At 41.9% G+C, this 19,465-nt stretch overlaps 1 protein-coding gene across 5 annotated transcripts in view; it reads left to right on the forward strand.

The window, feature by feature from the left end:
• Positions 1-10,371: 10,371 nt before the first annotated feature.
• The window catches only part of cfap46 (cilia and flagella associated protein 46), a 95,012-nt gene continuing 85,918 nt past the window's right edge, over positions 10,372-19,465 (forward strand). For 2 of the 5 annotated variants that reach the window (XM_014200152.2, XM_014200148.2), the window contains exons 1-2: positions 10,372-10,845; positions 10,937-11,058. In XM_014200152.2, coding sequence (XP_014055627.2) covers positions 10,797-10,845; positions 10,937-11,058 — 171 coding nt within the window. In that variant the 5' untranslated portion in view covers positions 10,372-10,796. The remainder of the gene's footprint in view (positions 10,846-10,936; positions 11,059-19,465) is intronic. The other 3 variants (XM_014200140.2, XM_014200162.2, XM_014200142.2) reach the window with 3 other exon arrangements.

The following is a 19,465-nucleotide window of genomic DNA, read 5'->3' on the forward strand; positions in this document are numbered from 1 at the left end:
AGTGAGACTGACTGCCAGGCAGTATGCCCTTGAGGAACAGGCTGCTAACAGGATTAGCCTCGCTAGCAGGGTCCTGCTAATTACAAGGTTTCTAAGCTAACAGTTAAATCACAGCTTCTTAGTGCCATAATAAAAAATAAAAAAATAGCTTATGAATCTCTTCACTCCTTTGCTTTCATCTGAATGCATGTGTTTATGAAAGATAATGAAGCCTCCAAATGTGATGCTCGAAACAGGAGCTTTTTGGTTATCCCCTCTTTGTCGTTTGGAAATGCTTTTGTGATTAATGTAATTGACTGCATTGTTTATCTTTGTTTGCCACCTTGGTGGAAATCAGTGGTGGTGACAAACATGCCATGTGTATTATTCACCAGACATGGCTCTGATCTGGCCACTGTTAAGTAGATAACAAAGAAACTGTATCTTCGCAAGGAACATATCATTCAAGGTGTATTTATTTCATTGTTTTTGCTTCTTCTTGTCTTATTGTCCTCATCCTGAGAGCTTCCTGAGACATACCATTCAATAATGGTTGATAGTATGTCATTTCTATCGAATCAAATGTTTTGTTATTTTCTATAGGCCAACACTACAGGCTTACAGCCTTCCTGCTTGGAGAAAAAGTAGGCTGTGTGTTCATTGTGCCACAAGAGGATTGACGATATTGACAATTCCTAATTCAAAACTGAGCCATGTACCAAATCATGTGTAAAGCATGCAGGCACAATCCCTGCTGTGCGCAGGTTTCAGTAGTAGATACAGTATTTCTGTATCTTTGGAATATCACTTTATTTTACAGTTGGCGGGCAAAGGTCTGACATAGAGAGCTGAGACAATTATCTAATTTGCAATACATGCTCTCCTGTGGTGACTTAATATGCATCTCCTGCACCAAGGATAAACCTGGATGTGAGTGCAAACAAACACAACAAACATAATTCGGCACAGCAGAATTAGTTAAGCTTAGGCAATTTATATGTAATTTCCTTCATTATATATTCTAAAATACATTAAAATGTGTTGGTTTAATTGTTCATAGCATGTCCAAATCGTTTCTAGATGCTAAATGGGTCATTTTACTATTTGTATCCTATTTTTCCCAAACGTTCAGTGCACATACTGTATGTAGGTAGACATACTGTACACTGAGTGCACAAAACATTAGGAAGTACCTTCCTACTATTAAGTTGCACCTCCTTTTGCCCAAAACAGCCTTAATTCGTCAGGCATGGACAAGGTGTCGAATGCGTTCCACCGGGATGCTAGCCCATGTTGACTCCAATGCTTCCCACAGTTGCGTCAAGTTGTTTGGATGTCCTTTGGGCACACTTTACAATCCATGTCTCAAGGCTTAAAAATCCTTCTTTAACCTGTCTCCTCCCCTTCATCTACACTGATTGAAGTAGATTTAACTGGTGACATCAATTAGGGATCATAGCTTTCACCTGGATTCATCTGGTCAGTCAGTGATGGAAAGAGCAGGTGTTTCTAATGCTTTGTACACTCAGTGTATATACTACTCACACACTTTGTTTGTTTTGCATATTTTAAATATTTACCTGAATTCCTTACCACCCCACAAAACGTCACTACCGAAAACAGTGAAAAAGTTGCAATAAAGGGAGAACCATGCACATCAATGATAATTTTGATTAACCTTCTATTAAACATTAATTTTAGAAATTGTATTTTCATATCAAATTAACAAAATAGTAAAAACATGAATTTTAATCTGATTTTCAAAACCTTTACATTTTTGAGAAATATAATCTGTATTGTTTTCTGTAAAATGTTCAGTGTTGATTGTATGAACCTGAAACTTGATTGTTTTAATTGATTATGCATCAAATTAATTATGTTGTTTGATGTTTAAATGATCACTTTACCTACCTTTATTTTGGAAAAATAGCAGGCGTTGCGGTGTCAATCATAGAGATAAATGGAAGACTATTGATGGATGTAACTAATTTTAGTATAGACATTACCGTTGAGAGCTTCCACCATTTAAAAGTAGTCAACTGAGTGGGAATTCCTATGGGTTGGGAGTGATCAGCCAATGATCAGAGAGCATTGTTTCTTCAAATTGGGTTGCCTGTGGTTTGTAAACCAAAGACTAAGGTAATATCCAGGAGCCAAGAACAAGATTTATGCCAGGACATTGGTCCTAAGATCCAGACCGAGACTCAGTGAGTTGAGACCATGACAAGTTAAAGACCAAATGTATGAGGTCTTGAGTGGTCTCAAAACCAAGATCACTATATCCAGTACAGTAGAATACAGTACAGTAGGGGACAGTACATTACAGTACAGTAGAGTACAGTACAGTAGACAGTGGTGTACTTAAGTAAAAAATACCTTAAAGTACTACACAACTCTTTTTTTTTGTTTGTACTTTACTATCCATATTTGACAACTTTTACTTCACTACATTCCTAAATAATACATTTTCCCTGAAACCCAAAAGTACTCGTTACATTTTGAATGCTTAGCAGGACAGGAAAATGGTCCAATTCACACACTTATCAATAGAAAATCCCTGGTCGTCCCTACTGCCTTTGATCTGATGGACTCACTAAACACACAACTTACTTTGTCAATGATGTCTGAATGTTAAAGTGTGCCTGTCTATCCGTAAATAAAAGAAAGAAAAGAAAATGATGCCGTCTGGTTTGCTTAATATAAGGAATTTGAAATGATTCATACTTTTACTTTTGACACATAAGTATTTTTCAGCAATTGCATTTAGTTTCGAAACTTACATATATTTAAAACCAAATACTTTTACACTCAAGCAGTATTTTACTGGGTGACTTTCACTTTTATTTTTACTCAATTATGACCATTGGGTTATTTTTCCCCCACTGACAGTAGACTACAGTACAGTAGAGAAGAGCACAGTAGAGTAAAGTACAGTGCATTACAGAACAGTATAGCACATTATAGATAATATATTTATGTTTTGGCTAAATACTGTTTTGGCCAAATTTTGACTGATTTTGGCCGAAATCAGGTACTAGGCTGTTTAAAGAAAAAACAGAAACTATAAGTTATAACTATAAGATGACACACAATTAATCTTATCCTTTCCCCCTTCTGATAACCAGGCGGCGAATCGCATCTCTGCATGTCTGTCAGACATATCAGTGTGGATGACGGATCACCACCTCAAGCTGAACCTCGGCAAGACGGAGCTGCTCTTCCTCCCGGGGAAGGACTGCCCGTTCCATGATCTCGCCATCACGGTTGACAACTCCCTTGTGTCCTCCTCCCAGAGTGCTAAGAACCTTGGCGTGATCCTGGACAACACCCTGTCGTTCTCCACTAACATCAAGGTGGTGACCCGATCCTGTAGGTTCATGCTCTACAACATTCGCAGAGTACGACCCTGCCTCACACAGGAAGCGGCGCAGGTCCTAATCCAGGCACTTGTCATCTCCCGTCTAGATTACTGCAACTCGCTGTTGGCTGGGTTCCCTGCCTGTGCCATTAAACCCCTACAACTCATCCAGAACGCCGCAGCCCGTCTGGTGTTCAACCTTCCCAAGTTCTCTCACGTCACCCCGCTCCTCCGCTCTCTCCACTGGCTTCCAGTTGAAGCTCGCATCCGCTACAAGACCATGGTGATTGCCTACGGAGCTGTGAAGGGAACGGCACCTCCATACCTTCAGGCTCTGATCAGGCCCTACACCCAAACAAGGGCACTGCGTTCATCCACCTCTGGCCTGCTGGCCCCCCTACCTCTGAGGAAGCACAGTTCCCGCTCAGCCCAGTCAAAACTGTTCGCTGCTCTGGCACCCCAATGGTGGAACAAGCTCCCTCACGACGCCAGGACAGCGGAGTCAATCACCACCTTCCGGAGACACCTGAAACCCCACCTCTTTAAGGAATACCTAGGATAGGATAAAGTAATCCTTCTAACCCCCCCCTTAAAAGATTTAGATGCACTATTGTAAAGTGGTTGTTCCACTGGATATCATAAGGTGAATGCACCAATTTGTAAGTCGCTCTGGATAAGAGCGTCTGCTAAATGACTTAAATGTAAATGTAAAATGTAAATGTAAATAAGTCTGACATAAGTATGACATATCAGCTCATCGCCTTGCTTCCACCCTTACGAAAAAAGGTTGCAGTCCGATTGCAGTGTAACTGCAGCACACTAACGCCTCGATCACACCGATAGCATCATTGCGCAAAATGGCAAGCAGCAGCATCTGGATATGTGTGCAACAAAAGTTCAACATTAACCTTCTGCTATCATTTCTGTCAAGCCTTCTACGCATACAGTTTGACGCATATGTATTCATATGTATGCACTGCAACTGCTTCTGCAACGCAATGCTGCAAGGCTATTAGCCTTCCATTTGAAATGAATGTGCTTCTGCTGTACCAAAATGCAATGACGCTATCGGTGTGATCGAGGCGTATTGGTTTAACTGCAGTGAGACTGCAATATAACTGCAGTATGCGGCAAATACTGCGTCCAAAATTACACCTTTTTCTTTAGTTTTGCAGTGTAACTGCAGTCATTCTGCAATTACTGCTCCAAAACACCACAGTCGTCTGCAGTTTCGGCACTTTTACTGCAATTTCAAAACTGCAATCTTTTTTTTGTAAGGGCGATGTTGTGCATTATAGTGCCATAAAGTCGATTTAAGCGGTACTACATTTCCTATGACATCTGGGGTGAAAAATCTTGTTTTAACTTTATAATGTCAATACATTTTTTTTATATTTCGTATTAAAACTGTAAATAATGTTCTGTAAACAAATCCGATCTGGACAAGAGAAATACCTATGTAAGAATGCTGTTTATTGACTATAGCTCAGCATTCAACACCATAGTACCTTCCAAGCTCATCATTAAGCCTGAGGCCCTGGGTCGATGGCGATGAGCTGATATGTCATACTTATGTCAGACTTATTTACATTTACATTTTACATTTACATTTAAGTCATTTAGCAGACGCTCTTATCCAGAGCGACTTACAAATTGGTGCATTCACCTTATGATATCCAGTGGAACAACCACTTTACAATAGTGCATCTAAATCTTTTAAGGGGGGGCGGGGGGTTAGAAGGATTACTTTATCCTATGCAATTGGGTCCTGTGCAATTGGGTCCTGGATTTCCTGACAGGCCGCCCCCAGGTGGTGAATGTAGGAAACAACATCTCCACTTCGCTGATCCTCAACACTGGGGCCCCACAAGGGTGCGTGCTCAGCCCCCTCCTGTACTCCCTGTTCACTCATGACTACGTGGCCATGCACGCCTCCAACTCAATCATCAAGTTTGCAGACGACACAACAGTAGTAGGCTTGATTACCAACAACGACGAGACAGGCTACAGGGAGGAGGTGAGGGCACTCGGAGTGTGGTGTCAGGAAAACAACCACTCACTCAACATCAACAAAACAAAGGAGATGATCGTGGACTTCAGGAAGCAGCAGAGGGAGCACACCCCTATCCACATCGACGGGACAGCAGTGGAGAAGGTGGAAAGTTTCATATTCCTCAGAATACACATCATGGACAACCTCAGGAGGCTGAGGAAATTTGGCTTGTCACCTAAAACTCTCACAAACTTCTACAGATACACAATTGAGAGCATCCTGTCGGGCTGTATCACCGCCTGGTACGTCAACTGCACCGCCCTCAACCGCAAGGCTCTCCAGAGGGTGGTGCGGTCTGCACAACACATCACCGGGGGCAAACTACCTGCCCTCTAGGACACATGTAACAGTATAGCTTCCGTCCCTCTCCTCGCCCCTACCTGGGCTCGAACCAGGGACCCTCTGCACACATCGACAATAGTCACCCTCGAAGCATTGTTACTCATCGCTCCACAAAAGCCACGGCCCTTGCAGATCAAGGGGAACAACTACCTCAAGGTCTCAGAGCAAGTGACGTCACCGATTGAAACGCTATTAGCGCGCACCACCGCTAACTAGCTAGCCATTTCACATCGGTTACATAGATACAGCAGCCGATGTCACAGGAAGGTCAAAAAGGTCATCAAGGACAACAACCACCTGAGCCACTGCATGTTCACCCCGTTACCATCCAGAAGGCGAGGTCTGTACAGGTGCATCAAAGCTGGGACCGAGAGACTGAAAAACAGCTTTGATCTCAAGGCCATCAGGCTGTTAAACAGCCATCACTAGCACAGAGAGGCCGCTGCCTACATACAGACTTGAAATCATTGGCCACTTTAATCAATTTATCACTAGTCACTTTAATAATGCCACTTTAATAATGTTTACATGTCTTGCATTACACATCTCATATGTATATACTGTATTTTATTTCATACCATCTATTGCATCTTGCCAATGCCGCTCTGTCAATGCTCATCCATATATCTATATATTCTTATTCAATTCCTTTACTTAGATTTGTGTGTATTAGGTAGTTGTTGTGGAATTGTTAGATTACTTGTTAGATATTGCTGGACTTTCGGAACTAGAAAGGGAAAGGTGGATACCTAGTCAGTTGTGCAACTGAATGCATTCAACTGAAATGTCTTCCGCATTTAACCCAAGCATTTCACTTCACTCGCAATAACATCTGCTAACCATGTGTATGTGTATGTGACCAGTAAAATTTGATTTGATACATGTCATTAAAAATAATGTATGTTCAGTAAGCACAACATTTATTTTGAAACTCTCACGCCTCGATCACACTGATAGTGCCTTGCATTTTGGTACACCAGAAGTATATTAATTTCCAATTGAACGCTGCATTTGCCAAGCATTTTGCACAAACACTGTTTGATCGAGGCATCAGACCAGGGATTCTGTTTATTTTAAACCCTCTATGCTAGGTTAGGGGTGAAAAAACAGACTGCTGCAACCTGATTGGCTGAATGCGATATGCAACATCCAGGACTAGTATTTATTTGCTCTAGCATGATTGTGGAAAATGGTGTTTCATAAAATAAGTAGGCATATTTTTCCAACTTCTCACCATTAAATCGAGTTAAGGATGAGCGTATTACCTGCTTGGCACATTAAGCCCAGACAATAGAACCTTCGTGCCCACTAACGGCTCCCCAGGCTACAACAGCAGTTGCATACAGCAGCCTATGCACCCTATTCAGTATCCATCTGGCCAGGTTCAATTAATTGGGAACGTTATGTAGGCTAATTATAGTCCATTTGTTTGTTTTAGGAGAAAATGTGAAAGTGATCAAATTTGGTTTATATTCAAAATTATGAAATGGAATTAATCAAGTTATGACATACATTTTTAATTAAGCCTACAGCTGCATAGGCCTACCCTACACATTGCAAACATGCATAAGCAAGCTCAGCTCATCTTCCCCAGGGCCAAGAGTTTTTCCAGGAGTAAAAAAAAAAACATGTGACCTGATTATTATGGTCCCATCATAGCCCATATAAAACCTTTTTAAAACAGATGAATCACTGTCATAACCTATAGGGTCCAGAGTTTTAACTGGTAAGGTTAACACATCAGGAAAAACTATGGGCCACACGGAAAAACATTTGCCACCTCTGGCAAATATTATGTTGTTATGAGTAATCAAAGGCATTCAAAAAATATTTGTATCCTAGTTTACGTCTGCTTTAATCAAGTGATTATGAGAATGTTGTGTAGTGCCTGTTTATATTTTTAATTAGGTTAATTAGACTTTCTCCTCTTAGATGGGCCTCATGGTACGCTCCAAGGTGTGGCCACTGGCCATGGGCTATGTTCTTATACCTGCATGTGGGCATGGCTCAAGCATGCAGAAACTGGTAAATGCCTGGTAGACAACCTGTGCCAAATTAGCAGACATGCTTATAGTAGTCATTTTGTTATTGTACGGTTTCTGTGCTTTGATTAAAACAGTCTACATTTTGCCGACCTTAGTTGTAGTACCTATTCTTTAATAACTCTAGGAAGCTACAGTACACCTGTTTTTTCCCTCTGCTGTGTCATGGTGACCGTGGGACGGTCGTCCTACGTTTTGACATCACATTGCCTACAGTCGCGGCCAAAGGTTTTGACAATGACACAAATATACATTTTCTCAAAGTCTGCTGCCTCAGTTTGTATGATGGCAATATGCATATACTCCAGAATGTTATGAAGCATGATCAGATGAATTGCAAAGTCCCTCTTTGCCATGCAAATGAACTGAATCCCCAAAAATATTTCCACTGCATTTCAGCCCTGCCACAAAAGGACCAGCTGACATCATGTCAGTGATTCTCACGTTAACACAGGTCTGAGTGTTGACGTGGACAAGGCTGGGGATCACTCTGTCACGCTGATTGAGTTCGAATAACAGACTGGAAGCTTCAAAAGGAGGGTGGTGCTTGGAATCATTGTTCTTCCTCTGTCAATCATGGTTACCTGCAAGGAAACACGTGCCATCATCATTGCTTTGCACAAAAAGGGCTTCACAGGCAAGGATATTGCTGCCTGTAAGATTGCACCTAAATCAACCATTTATCAGATCATCAAGAACTTCAAGGAGAGCGGTTCAATTGTTGTGAAGAAGGCTTCAGGGCGCCCAAGAAAGTCCAGCAAGCGCCAGGACTGTCTCCTAAAGTTGATTCAGCTGACTTTAGTAATTTTAAATAATACTATTATACATTTTATACATACAAATTATACCCATCCACCCCAAAAAAATTGTGTCAGAGGAAACACCATACACCTGGTGACCGTGTCAGCGTGCATGCGCCTGGCCTGCCACAGGAGTCACTCCAGCACGATGGGACGTGCTGTGGCACGAAGGATATCCCGGCTGGCCAAACCTTCCCTAACTCGGACGACGCTGGGCCAATTGTGCATCCCCTCATGGGTCTCCCTGTCGCGGCCGGCATGGGTCTCGAACCAGCATCTGTAGCAACGCAGTTTGCACTGCGATGCAGTGTCTTAGACTGCTGCGCCACACAGGAAGCTCCATCCGCAAAGTTTTTTATGCTTATCAATTGCCTTGCACAAAGTATCAAAATACTAAAATACTACACAGGACTCTTAAAGAATTTCATTTAAATGTTAATTGTATTTTTTTGATCACAGAAACAATGAGAAAATACGTTAAAATAAATAATGACAATAATAATAAATAATATAAAGCAGCCCGTGTAATCATCTGCCAGAGTAGCCCCAATCGGCCCGAGCCCCAAGTAATACATTTGGGCCAGATAGCTGACACCAGAATCGGCCCGAGCTCAGCACGCCCAGCACCCCTACGAGTCTACACACTAATGCCAAATAGCCTAAAATGAAAGAAAAACCTCAATGCAGCCTATAGATATAAATTGCACAATAATTAAACATTTTTGGACTGTAAGGTATTGTTTTCTTTTTAAGTCAATCCACACATCACTAGGCCTACTGCAGATGTTAATAACATTCTCTGAAGATTATAATTCCTCACTGCAGGAACTATACAGTGCCTTCGGAAAGTATTCAGACCCCCTGACTTTTTCCACATTTTGTTACGTTACAGCCTTATTTTAAAATGTATTAAATATATTTTTTTCCTCAATCTACACACAATACCCCATAATGACAAAGCAAAAACAGGTTTAGCAACATACATAAGTATTCAGACCCTTTACTCAGTACTTTGAAGCACCTTCGGGTTTTTAGTCACCTCCCTGACCAATGCCCTTCTCCCCGATTGCTCAGTATGGCTGGGTGGTCAGCTCTATGAGGAGCCTTGGTGATTCAAAACTTCTTCCATTTAAGAATGATGGAGGCCACTGTGTTCTTTGACCTTCAATGCTGCAGAAATGTTTTGGTACCCTTCCCCAGATCTGTGCCTCGACACAATCCTGTCTCAGAGATCTACGAACAATTCCTTCGACCTCATGGCTTGGTTTTTGCTCTGACATGCACTATCAACTGTGGGACCTTATATAGACAGGTGTTTGCCTTTCCAAATCATGTCCAATCAATTGAATTTACCACAGGTGGACTCCAATCAAGTTGTAGAAACATCTCAAGGATAATCAATGGAAACAGGATGTATCTGAGCTCAATTTAGAGTATCATAGAAAAGGGTCTGAATACTTATGTCAATAGGTATGTGTTTGAATGTTTTGTAATTTTGCAAAGAATTAAAAAAAAAAAACCTTTTTTTCGCTTTGTCATTACGGGTTATTGTGTGTAGGTTGCTGAGGATTTTTTTTTTTTTTTTTTTACATCTATTTAATCCATTTTACAATAAGGCTGTAACATAACAAAATGTGCAAAAAGTCAAGGGGTCTGATTACTTTCTGATGGCACTAGCGACTCGGGGAGAGACTTTTTCTGGTCCACACGTAATTTTGTAGTGCGTTCACATTTTTTTTTTGCAGCCCATATAATTATTTGTTGAGGTAAAACTTTATTTGAACTCACAGGTCACAATCTGACATGATGGCAGTACAATTTGTAGGCTTACATTAGACATTAGCTATTTTTACATGGTTTTAGGTAGCCTACATTTTTAAGCGCTACTGAACGAAGAGCGATTTGGGAGCCAAATGACCCTCTTTATTAAATGAATGGAGCCAAATGAACCGGCTCACTGAGAGTCGCTTCCGCCGTTAGTTGTTGCTAAGATACGCTCCCAATTTTCTAACCACAACAAGCAGCAAGCTTAGTAGTGGTGCGACGCAAAAACTTGTCAGTAAGGCTAAGTATTTAGCTAGTAGTATCTATTAAAGTAGTAGTGACATATAAATTACTTACCAAGTTAATTAACGTTATGTTAGCTAGCAAGCTAGTTATTTGCTAAAGCTAGCCAGGCTCGGCTAAGTTAACATAGCAACCACCTGTCAAGACTGAGCATCATGGATCTTCACATTCGCCAGTATTTGACCAAGGCACGCCAACAAAAAGGTAACACACTACTAGCTAGTTTCTTAGCTAGCTAAATAGTTGACTGACAATATTGTTGAACACGTTTCATATCATGTGGTTTTGTCTTTAGACACTGATGCGCTGAATGCAGCCTATGACATGATCAGAGAGGGGACACCTGAAGAGACAGCGTCAGATACGCGATGCATCTGCCCGGAGTTGTACGTTATGTGCGCAGAACAAGCCCTACAGGTAGGCCTATGATGTGCTATAATGTTGCAAACAATTCTATTAGCTACAGTGTTACAATGTTGTTACATTGTTGTTACAATGTTGCATTGTTACCATAGGTAGTTAGCTAGTGTTTGCTACAATCATGCAGTGGTGATTTTAGTCTTGTTGGGGCAAACTCCCCCCAAATTACTTTTAGATGCATGTCAGCAAAGCCACTAGACAACACTAAACAATACATGAATTGCACTATAATGGTGCCAAACGTTGCCCACAAACTAATAGGTCCTACATAAAGCTGTCCCAACCTCAGATTTCTTTTCAGCACCAGGGAGTGAATCCATACCACCGCTACACCTGGCTATCAGCGGTGCCTTGTCTGGCAGCGAAACTGTTCGGAAACAGTTCAGTTGATATGGCTGACTTGCTTAAACAATTGAGATGTACAAACTATGGCATAAGGGAATGATGAGCGGATAAGAGGCAATCCGTAATTTCAATTAAGACATGAATGAACGAGCTAATGATATGTACAGCGACAAAATTCAGAACATGGGCCATTCTTACAGTATTCTCCCTGTACACCAAGTCAAAACCGTAGGATAAATAAAGGGGCCTATAAGCAGACAATGAAAGCTCTTACAATATTAAATTATGACATTTCTCTAAAACAGGCTATAGGCTACATGTACACCAAGTCAGAACAGTATGTTAAGCTATGAGGGGTAAGGGACCAAATTATTAGGGTGTGGCACATGGGCTACTAACAGCTAACTACGCAACATACACTTAGTATTGCTTTCTTAGCTACAGTATACATATCTCCCTGGCATATTACATCATTTATGTAGTAGCATACAAATTTTTTTTGGACTCACCTTGTTGTGCTGTGCTCACTTGAACAGGAAGGTGGTGCGACAGTCCTTGTGGGAAAAGTTGGTCATCAAAGTCTGGCGTTCTCTGGATTTATGGTGCTTTCAAGAAAACTGGGAACTCTGGAAATCGAACTCTCGAATCATGGCGTCAGTGATCTTCAGGTCAGAGCTCTAGAAAGAGGCCAGAGTTCCCGACTTGGAATTCTGATTTGGATGACCGTTCAAAATGCATTTTCCCAATCGGAGCTCGTTTTTTTCCTGAGTTCCCAGTTGTCTTGAACTCACTGAAGTTTGAGATTTCCCAGTTCCGAGTTTCCAGTTGTTTTGAACGCTGCAGAAATCATGCTGGATTAACAGAATGGCCAATGTATTCAACCTTTTCATGCCCATGGTGTTGCATGTGAATGTTTATTCTTTTAAGCTTGGAAAAGGGACCCTTAAAACCCAGACCTGGACCACACACACACTCTCCACTGAATAGCAGGCAAGTGATTGCTTTTCAACGCTTGCAGTTAGCCACTGATTCCTTCCAAACCACTTATTGTTGAATTTGCGATTTCCAACTTGTAGAATGTTTGTCCAATGAGCACTGATACGTTTTATCTATAATTTCTCTTCAGATGACAAGGATTGAAAAAGATTTGCCAGTAGATTGTCAACTTGATTCATGATGACTGCTTGTCTAGCTTGCTAAGATTTTGAAAGTATGATGTTGACATGAACAGTCAAATCAAAGCTACGGTAGATACAGTTGGAGTCGAAAGTTTACATACACTTAGGTTGGAGTCAATAAAACTCATTTTTCAACCACTCGACAAATTTCTTGTTAACAAACTATAATTTTGGCAAGTCGGTTAGGACATCTACTTTGTGCATGACAAGTAATTTTTCCAACAATTGTTTACAGACAGATTATTTCACTTATAATTCATGGATCACAATTTCAGAGGGTCAGAGGTTAATGTGCACTAAGTTGACTGAGCCTTTAAACAGCTGGGAAAATTCCAGAAAATGATGTTATGGCTAAAGAGGCTTCTGAGAGGCTAATTGACATCATTTGAGTCAATTGGAGGTGTACCTGTGGATGTACACTGCTCAAAAAAATAAAGGGAACACTTAAACAACACAATGTAACTCCAAGTCAATCACACTTCTGTGAAATCAAACTGCCCACTTAGGAAGCAACACTGATTGACAATAAATTTCACATGCTGTTGTGCAAATGGAATAGACAACAGGTGGAAATTATAGGCAATTAGCAAGACACCCCCAATAAAGGAGTGGTTCTGCAGGTGGGGACCACAGACCACTTCTCAGTTCCTATGCTTCCTGGCTGATGTTTTGGTCACTTTTGAATGCTGGCGGTGCTTTCACTCTAGTGGTAGCATGAGACGGAGTCTACAACCCACACAAGTGGCTCAGGTAGTGCAGCTCATCCAGGATGGCACATCAATGCGAGCTGTGGCAAGAAGGTTTGCTGTGTCTGTCAGCGTAGTGTCCAGAGCATGGAGGCGCTACCAGGAAACAGGCCAGTACATCAGGAGACGTGGAGGAGGCCGTAGGAGGGCAACAACCCAGCAGCAGGACCGCTACCTCAACCTTTGTGCAAGGAGGAGCAGGAGAAGCACTGCCAGAGCCCTGCAAAATGACCTCCAGCAGGCCACAAATGTGCATGTGTCTGCTCAAACGGTCAGAAACAGACTCCATGAGGGTGGTATGAGGGCCCGACGTCAACAGGTGGGGGTTGTGCTTACAGCCCAACACCGTGCAGGACGTTTGGCATTTGCCAGAGAACACCAAGATTGGCAAATTCGCCACTGGCTCTTCACAGATGAAAGCAGGTTCACACTGAGCACGTGACAGACGTGACAGAGTCTGGAGACGCCGTGGAGAACGTTCTGCTGCCTGCAACATCCTCCAGCATGACCGGTTTGGCGGTGGGTCAGTCATGGTGTGGGATGGCATTTCTTTGGGGGGCCGCACAGCCCTCCATGTGCTCGCCAAAGGTAGCCTGACTGCCATTAGGTACCGTGATGAGATCCTCAGACCCCTTGTGAGACCATATGCTGGTGCGGTTGGCCCTGGGTTCCTCCTAATGCAAGACAATGCTAGACCTCATGTGGCTGGAGTGTGTCAGCAGTTCCTGCAAGAGGAAGGCATTGATGCTATGGACTGGCCAGCCCGTTCCCCAGACCTGAATCCAATTGAGCACATCTGGGACATCATGTCTCGCTCCATCCACCAACGCCACATTGCACCACAGACTGTCCAGGAGTTGGCGGATGCTTTAGTCCAGGTCTGGGAGGAGATCCCTCTGGAGACCATCTGCCACCTCATCAGGAGCATGCCCAGGCGTTGTAGGGAGGTCATACAGGCACGTGGAGGCCACACACACTACTGAGACTCATTTTGACTTGTTTTAAGGACATTACATCAAAGTTGGATCAGCCTGTAGTGTGGTTTTCCACTTTAATTTTGAGTGTGACTCCAAATCCAGATCTCCATGGGTTGATAAATTGGATTTCCATTGATAATTTTTGTGTGATTTTGTTGTCAGCACATTCAACTATGTAAAGAAAAAAGTATTTAATAAGATTATTTCTTTCATTCAGATCTAGGATGTGTTGTTTAAGTGTTCCCTTTATTTTTTTTTAGCAGTATATTTCAAGGCCTACCTTCAAACTCAGTGCCTCTTTGCTTGACATCATGGGAAAATCAAAAGAAATTAGCCAAGACCTCAGAACAAGTCTGGTTCATCCTTGGGGGCAATTTCCAAACGCCTGAAGGTACCACGTTCATCTGTACAAACAATAGTACGCAAGTATAAACACCATGGGACCACGCAGCCGTCATACCGCTCAGGAAGGAGACGCGTTCTGTCTCCTAGAGATGAAAGTACTTTTGTGCAAAAAGTGCAAATCAATCCAAGAACAACAGCAAAGGACCTGGTGAAGATGCTGGAGGAAACAAGTACAAAAGTATCTATATTCACAGTAAAATGAGTCCTATATCGACATAACCTGAAAGGCCACTCAGCAAGGAAGAAGCCACTGCTCCGAAACCGCCATAAAAAAGCCAGACTACGGTTTGCAACTGCACATGGGGACAAATATCGTATTTTTTGGAGAAATGTCCTCTGGTCTGATGAAACAAAAATAAAACTGCTTGCAAGCCGAAGAACACAATCCCAACCGTGAAGCACGGGGGTGGCAGCATCATGTTGTGTGGGTGCTTTGCTGCAGAAGGGACTGGTGCACATCACAAAATAGATGGCATCATGAGGCAGGAAAATGATGTGGATATATTGAAGCAACATCTCAAGACATCAGTCAGGAAGTTAAAGCTTGGTCGCAAATGGGTCTTCCAAATGGACAATGACCCCAAGCATACTTCCAAAGTTGTGGTAAAATGGCTTAAGGACAACAGCATGGCTACCACAGCATTCTTCAGCGATACGCCATCCAATCTGGTTTGTGCTTAGTGGGACTATCACTTGTTTTTCAACAGTACAATGACCCAAAACACACTTCCAGGCTGTTTAAGGGTTATTTAACCCTTAAGGAGAGTGATGGAGTGCTGCATCAGATGACCTGGCCTCCCCAATCACCCGAACTCAACCCAATTGAGATGGTTTTGGATGAGTTGGACCGCGGAGTGAAGGAAAAGTAGACAACAAGTGCTCAGCATATGCGTTAGCAAAGCATTCCTCATGAAGCTGGTTGAGAGAATGCCAAGAGTGTGCAAAGCTGTCATCAAGGCAAAGGGTGGCTCCTTTGAAGAATCTAAAATATATATATATTTTGATTTGTTTAACACTTTTTGGGTTACAACATGATTCCATATGTGTTATTTCATAGTTTAGATGTCTTCACTATTATTCTACATTGTAGAAAATAGTAAAAAATAAAGAAAAACCCTTGAATGATAAGATGTGTCCAAACTTTTGAGTGGTACTGTATATATATTTTTTGCTAAACAGGTGTCTCGGAACAGGTGGGGTTTAGCCTCAGCTGCCCTGAATGACGGGTCGCCACTGCAATCATGTCCCTAATCCCACATTCTATGCGTCTAACTTTTCTTTCTGTGCTTAGCACAGTCATGTCATGGTTGTTGGTATTAAAAGGATATAGTTAAGTCTAGGCTTCTCTATAAAATGTTTCTATTTAAGGTCAGGAAGTAGGCTATTTACTTTGAACAAGATTGAATACTCAACAATGACATATACAGCAAACAATGACATTTTGTTTATGAATGCAGAGCCAACCTAACAGGATAACACTATATTAAGAAAACATGAGAAGAAAAATAACATAATGGATTCTATAAGGATTCCTGTACAAAACACATTTTAACCGTACAGGAATTTCATTAAAGAAAAGACAAAATTGAGATGCTAAAATCCTCTCAATGAAAAGTTGAGACATGTCCTCTGTGTGCATCTGGCATTTGTTTTGAAAAGTGAGTGATCATGGTGTAAAGAGATCCTGGGGCTTGTGTTGGTAAGACCTGATGTTGTACAATGGGTCAAGTGTTCCCAAACTTTTTCACTCAGGCCCCCCTTCCAGGATTGGGGAAAGGTATGCAATGACTGACATGATGAGAAAAAACTGATGATGCACTTCCCAATTTGTGCATTCTACTATTACAACTTTCAAGAGTAAGTTAAAAGCCGGACTGAGTTGTATGAACTGAATGCATTCACTACTGTAAGTCGCTCTGGATAAGAGCGTCTGCTAAATGACTATAATGTAAATGTAAAAATGTCTAACCTAGAAGTGACAAAAGCATGGATACATTTTTCTGCATATTTTTTGGACAGAAAGTTTCTGATTTTTGCAATGTTACGTAGATGGAAAAAAATCTGTCCTTGAAACAGTGTTGATATGTTTGTCAAAAGAGAGATCAGGGTCCAGAGTAACGCCGAGGTCCTTCACAGTTTTATTTGAGACGACTGTACAACCAATAAGATGATTGTCAGATTCAACAGAAGACCTCTTTGTTTCTTGGGACCTAGAACTAGCATCTCTGTTTTGTCCGAGTTTAAAAGTAGAACATTTGCTTCCATCCACTTCCTTATGTCTGAAACACAGGCTTCCAGGGAGGGCAATTTTGGGGCTTCACCATGTTTCATCAAAATGTACAGCTGTGTGTCGTCCGTATAGCAGTGAAAGTTAACATTATGTTTCCGGATGACATCACCAAGAGGTAAAATATATAGTGAAAACAATAGCGGTCCTAAAACGGAGCCTTGAGGAACACATTTGTCAGAGGACAAACCACCTACAGAGGCAAACTGATATCTTTCCGACAGATAAGATCTCAACCAGGCCAGAACTTGTCCGTGTAGACCAATTTGGGTTTCCAATCTCTCCAAAAGAATGTGGTGATCGATGGTATCAAAAGCAGCACTAAGGTCTAGGAGCACGAGGACAGATGCAGAGACTGACGCTATTAAAAGGTAATTTACCACTTTCACAAGTGCAGTCTCAATGCTATGATGGGGTCTAAAACCAGACTGAAGCGTTTCGTATACATTGTTTGTCTTCAGGAAGGCAGTTGTCTTCAGGAAAGCAGTTAGTTGCAGTGCAACAGCTTTTCTTTTTAAAGGAATGGGAGATTCGATATAGGCCGATGAGTTTTTTATATTTTCTGGGTCAAGGTTTGGCTTTTTCAAGAGAGGCTTTATTACTGCCACTTTTAGTGAGTTTGGTACACATTCGGTGGATAGAGAGACACTTATAATGTTCAACATAGGAGGGACAAGCACAGGAAGCAGCTCTTTCAGTAGTTTAGTTGGAATAGGGTCCAGTATGCAGCTTGAAGGTTTAGAGGCCATGATTATTTTCATCAATGTGTCAAGAGATATAGAATGAAAAAAGTTGAGTGTCTCCCTTGATCCTAGGTCCTGGCAGTGTTGTGCAGACTCAGGACAACTGAGCTTTGGAGGAATATGCAGATTTAAAGAGGAGTCCGTAATTTGCTTTCTAATGATCATGACCTTTTCCTCAAAGAACTTCATGAATTTATCACTGCTGAAGTGAAAGCCATCCTCTCTTGGGGAATGCTGTTTTTTAGGTAACTTTGCGACAGAATCAAAAATACATTTGGGATTGTTCTTATTTTCCTCAATTAAGTTGGAAAAATAGGATGATTGACCAGCAGTGAGGGCTCTTCGATACTGCACGGTACTGTCTTTCCAAGCTAGTCGGAAGACTTCCAGTTTGGTGTAGCGCCATTTGAGTTCCAATTTTCTCTAAGCTTGCTTCAGGTATTTTCTGTATACCAGGGAGCTAGTTTCTTATGACTTTTTGTTTTTAGGGGTGCGACTGCATCTAAGGTATTACGCAAGGTTAAATTGAGTTCCTCAGGTGGTTAACTGATTTTTGTACTCTGATGTCCTTGGGTAGGTGGAGGGAGTCTGGAAGGGCATCTAGGAATCTTTAGGATGTCTGAGAATTTATACCACGGCTTTTGATGATCCTTGGTTGGGGTCTGAGCAGATTATTTGTTGCGATTGCAAACGTAATAAAATGGTGGTCCGATAGTCCAGGATTATGAGGAAAAACATTAAGATCCACAACATTTATTCCACGGGACAAAACTAGGTCCAGAGTATGACTGTGGCAGTGAGTAGGTCTGGAGACATGTTGAACAAAACCCACTGAGTCGATGATGGCTCCAAAAGCCTTTTGGAGTGGGTCTGTGGGCTTTTCCATGTGAATATTAAAGTCACCAAACATTTTTATATTATCTGCCATGACTACAAGGTCCAATAGGAATTCAGGCAACTCAGTGAGGAATGCTGTATATGGCCCAGGAGGCCTGTAAACAGTAGCTATAAAAAGTGATTGAGTAGGCTGCATAGATTTCATGACTAAAAGATCAAAAGACGAAAATTGTAAATCGAAATTTGCTATCGTGAATGTTAGTAACACCTCCGCCTTTGCGGGAATGTGCGGCGGATATGCTCACTAGTGTAACCAGGAGGTGAGGCCTCATTTAACACAGTAAATTCATCAGGCTTAAGCCATGTTTCAGTCAGGCCAATCACATCAAGATTATGATCAGTGATTAGTTAATTAGTTAACTGCCTTGGAAGTGAGGGATCTAACATTAAGTAGCCCTATTTTGGGATGTGAGATATCACAATCTCTTTCAATAATGACAGGAATGGAGGAGGTCTTTATTCCAGTGAGATTGCTAAGGCGAACACCGCCATGTTTAGTTTTGCCCAACCTAGATCAAGGCACAGACACGGTCTCAATGGGGATAGCTGAGCTGACTACACTGACTGTGCTAGTGGCAGACTCCACTAAGCTGGCAGGCTGGCTAACAGCCTGCTGCCTGGCCTGCGGCATATCTCATTGTGGAGCTAGGGGAGTTAGAGCTCTGTCTATGTTCGTAGATAAGATGAGAGCACCCCTCCAGCTAGGATGGAGTCCGTCACTCCTCAGTACGCCAGGCTTGTGTGAGTCTCAGAAAGAGGACCAATTATCTACAAATTCTATCTTTTGGGAAGGGCAGAAAACGGTTTTCAACCAGCGATTGAGTTG

This window comes from Salmo salar, chromosome ssa01, assembly GCF_905237065.1.
Source record: "Salmo salar chromosome ssa01, Ssal_v3.1, whole genome shotgun sequence".
Taxonomy (NCBI): Eukaryota; Metazoa; Chordata; class Actinopteri; order Salmoniformes; family Salmonidae; genus Salmo; species Salmo salar.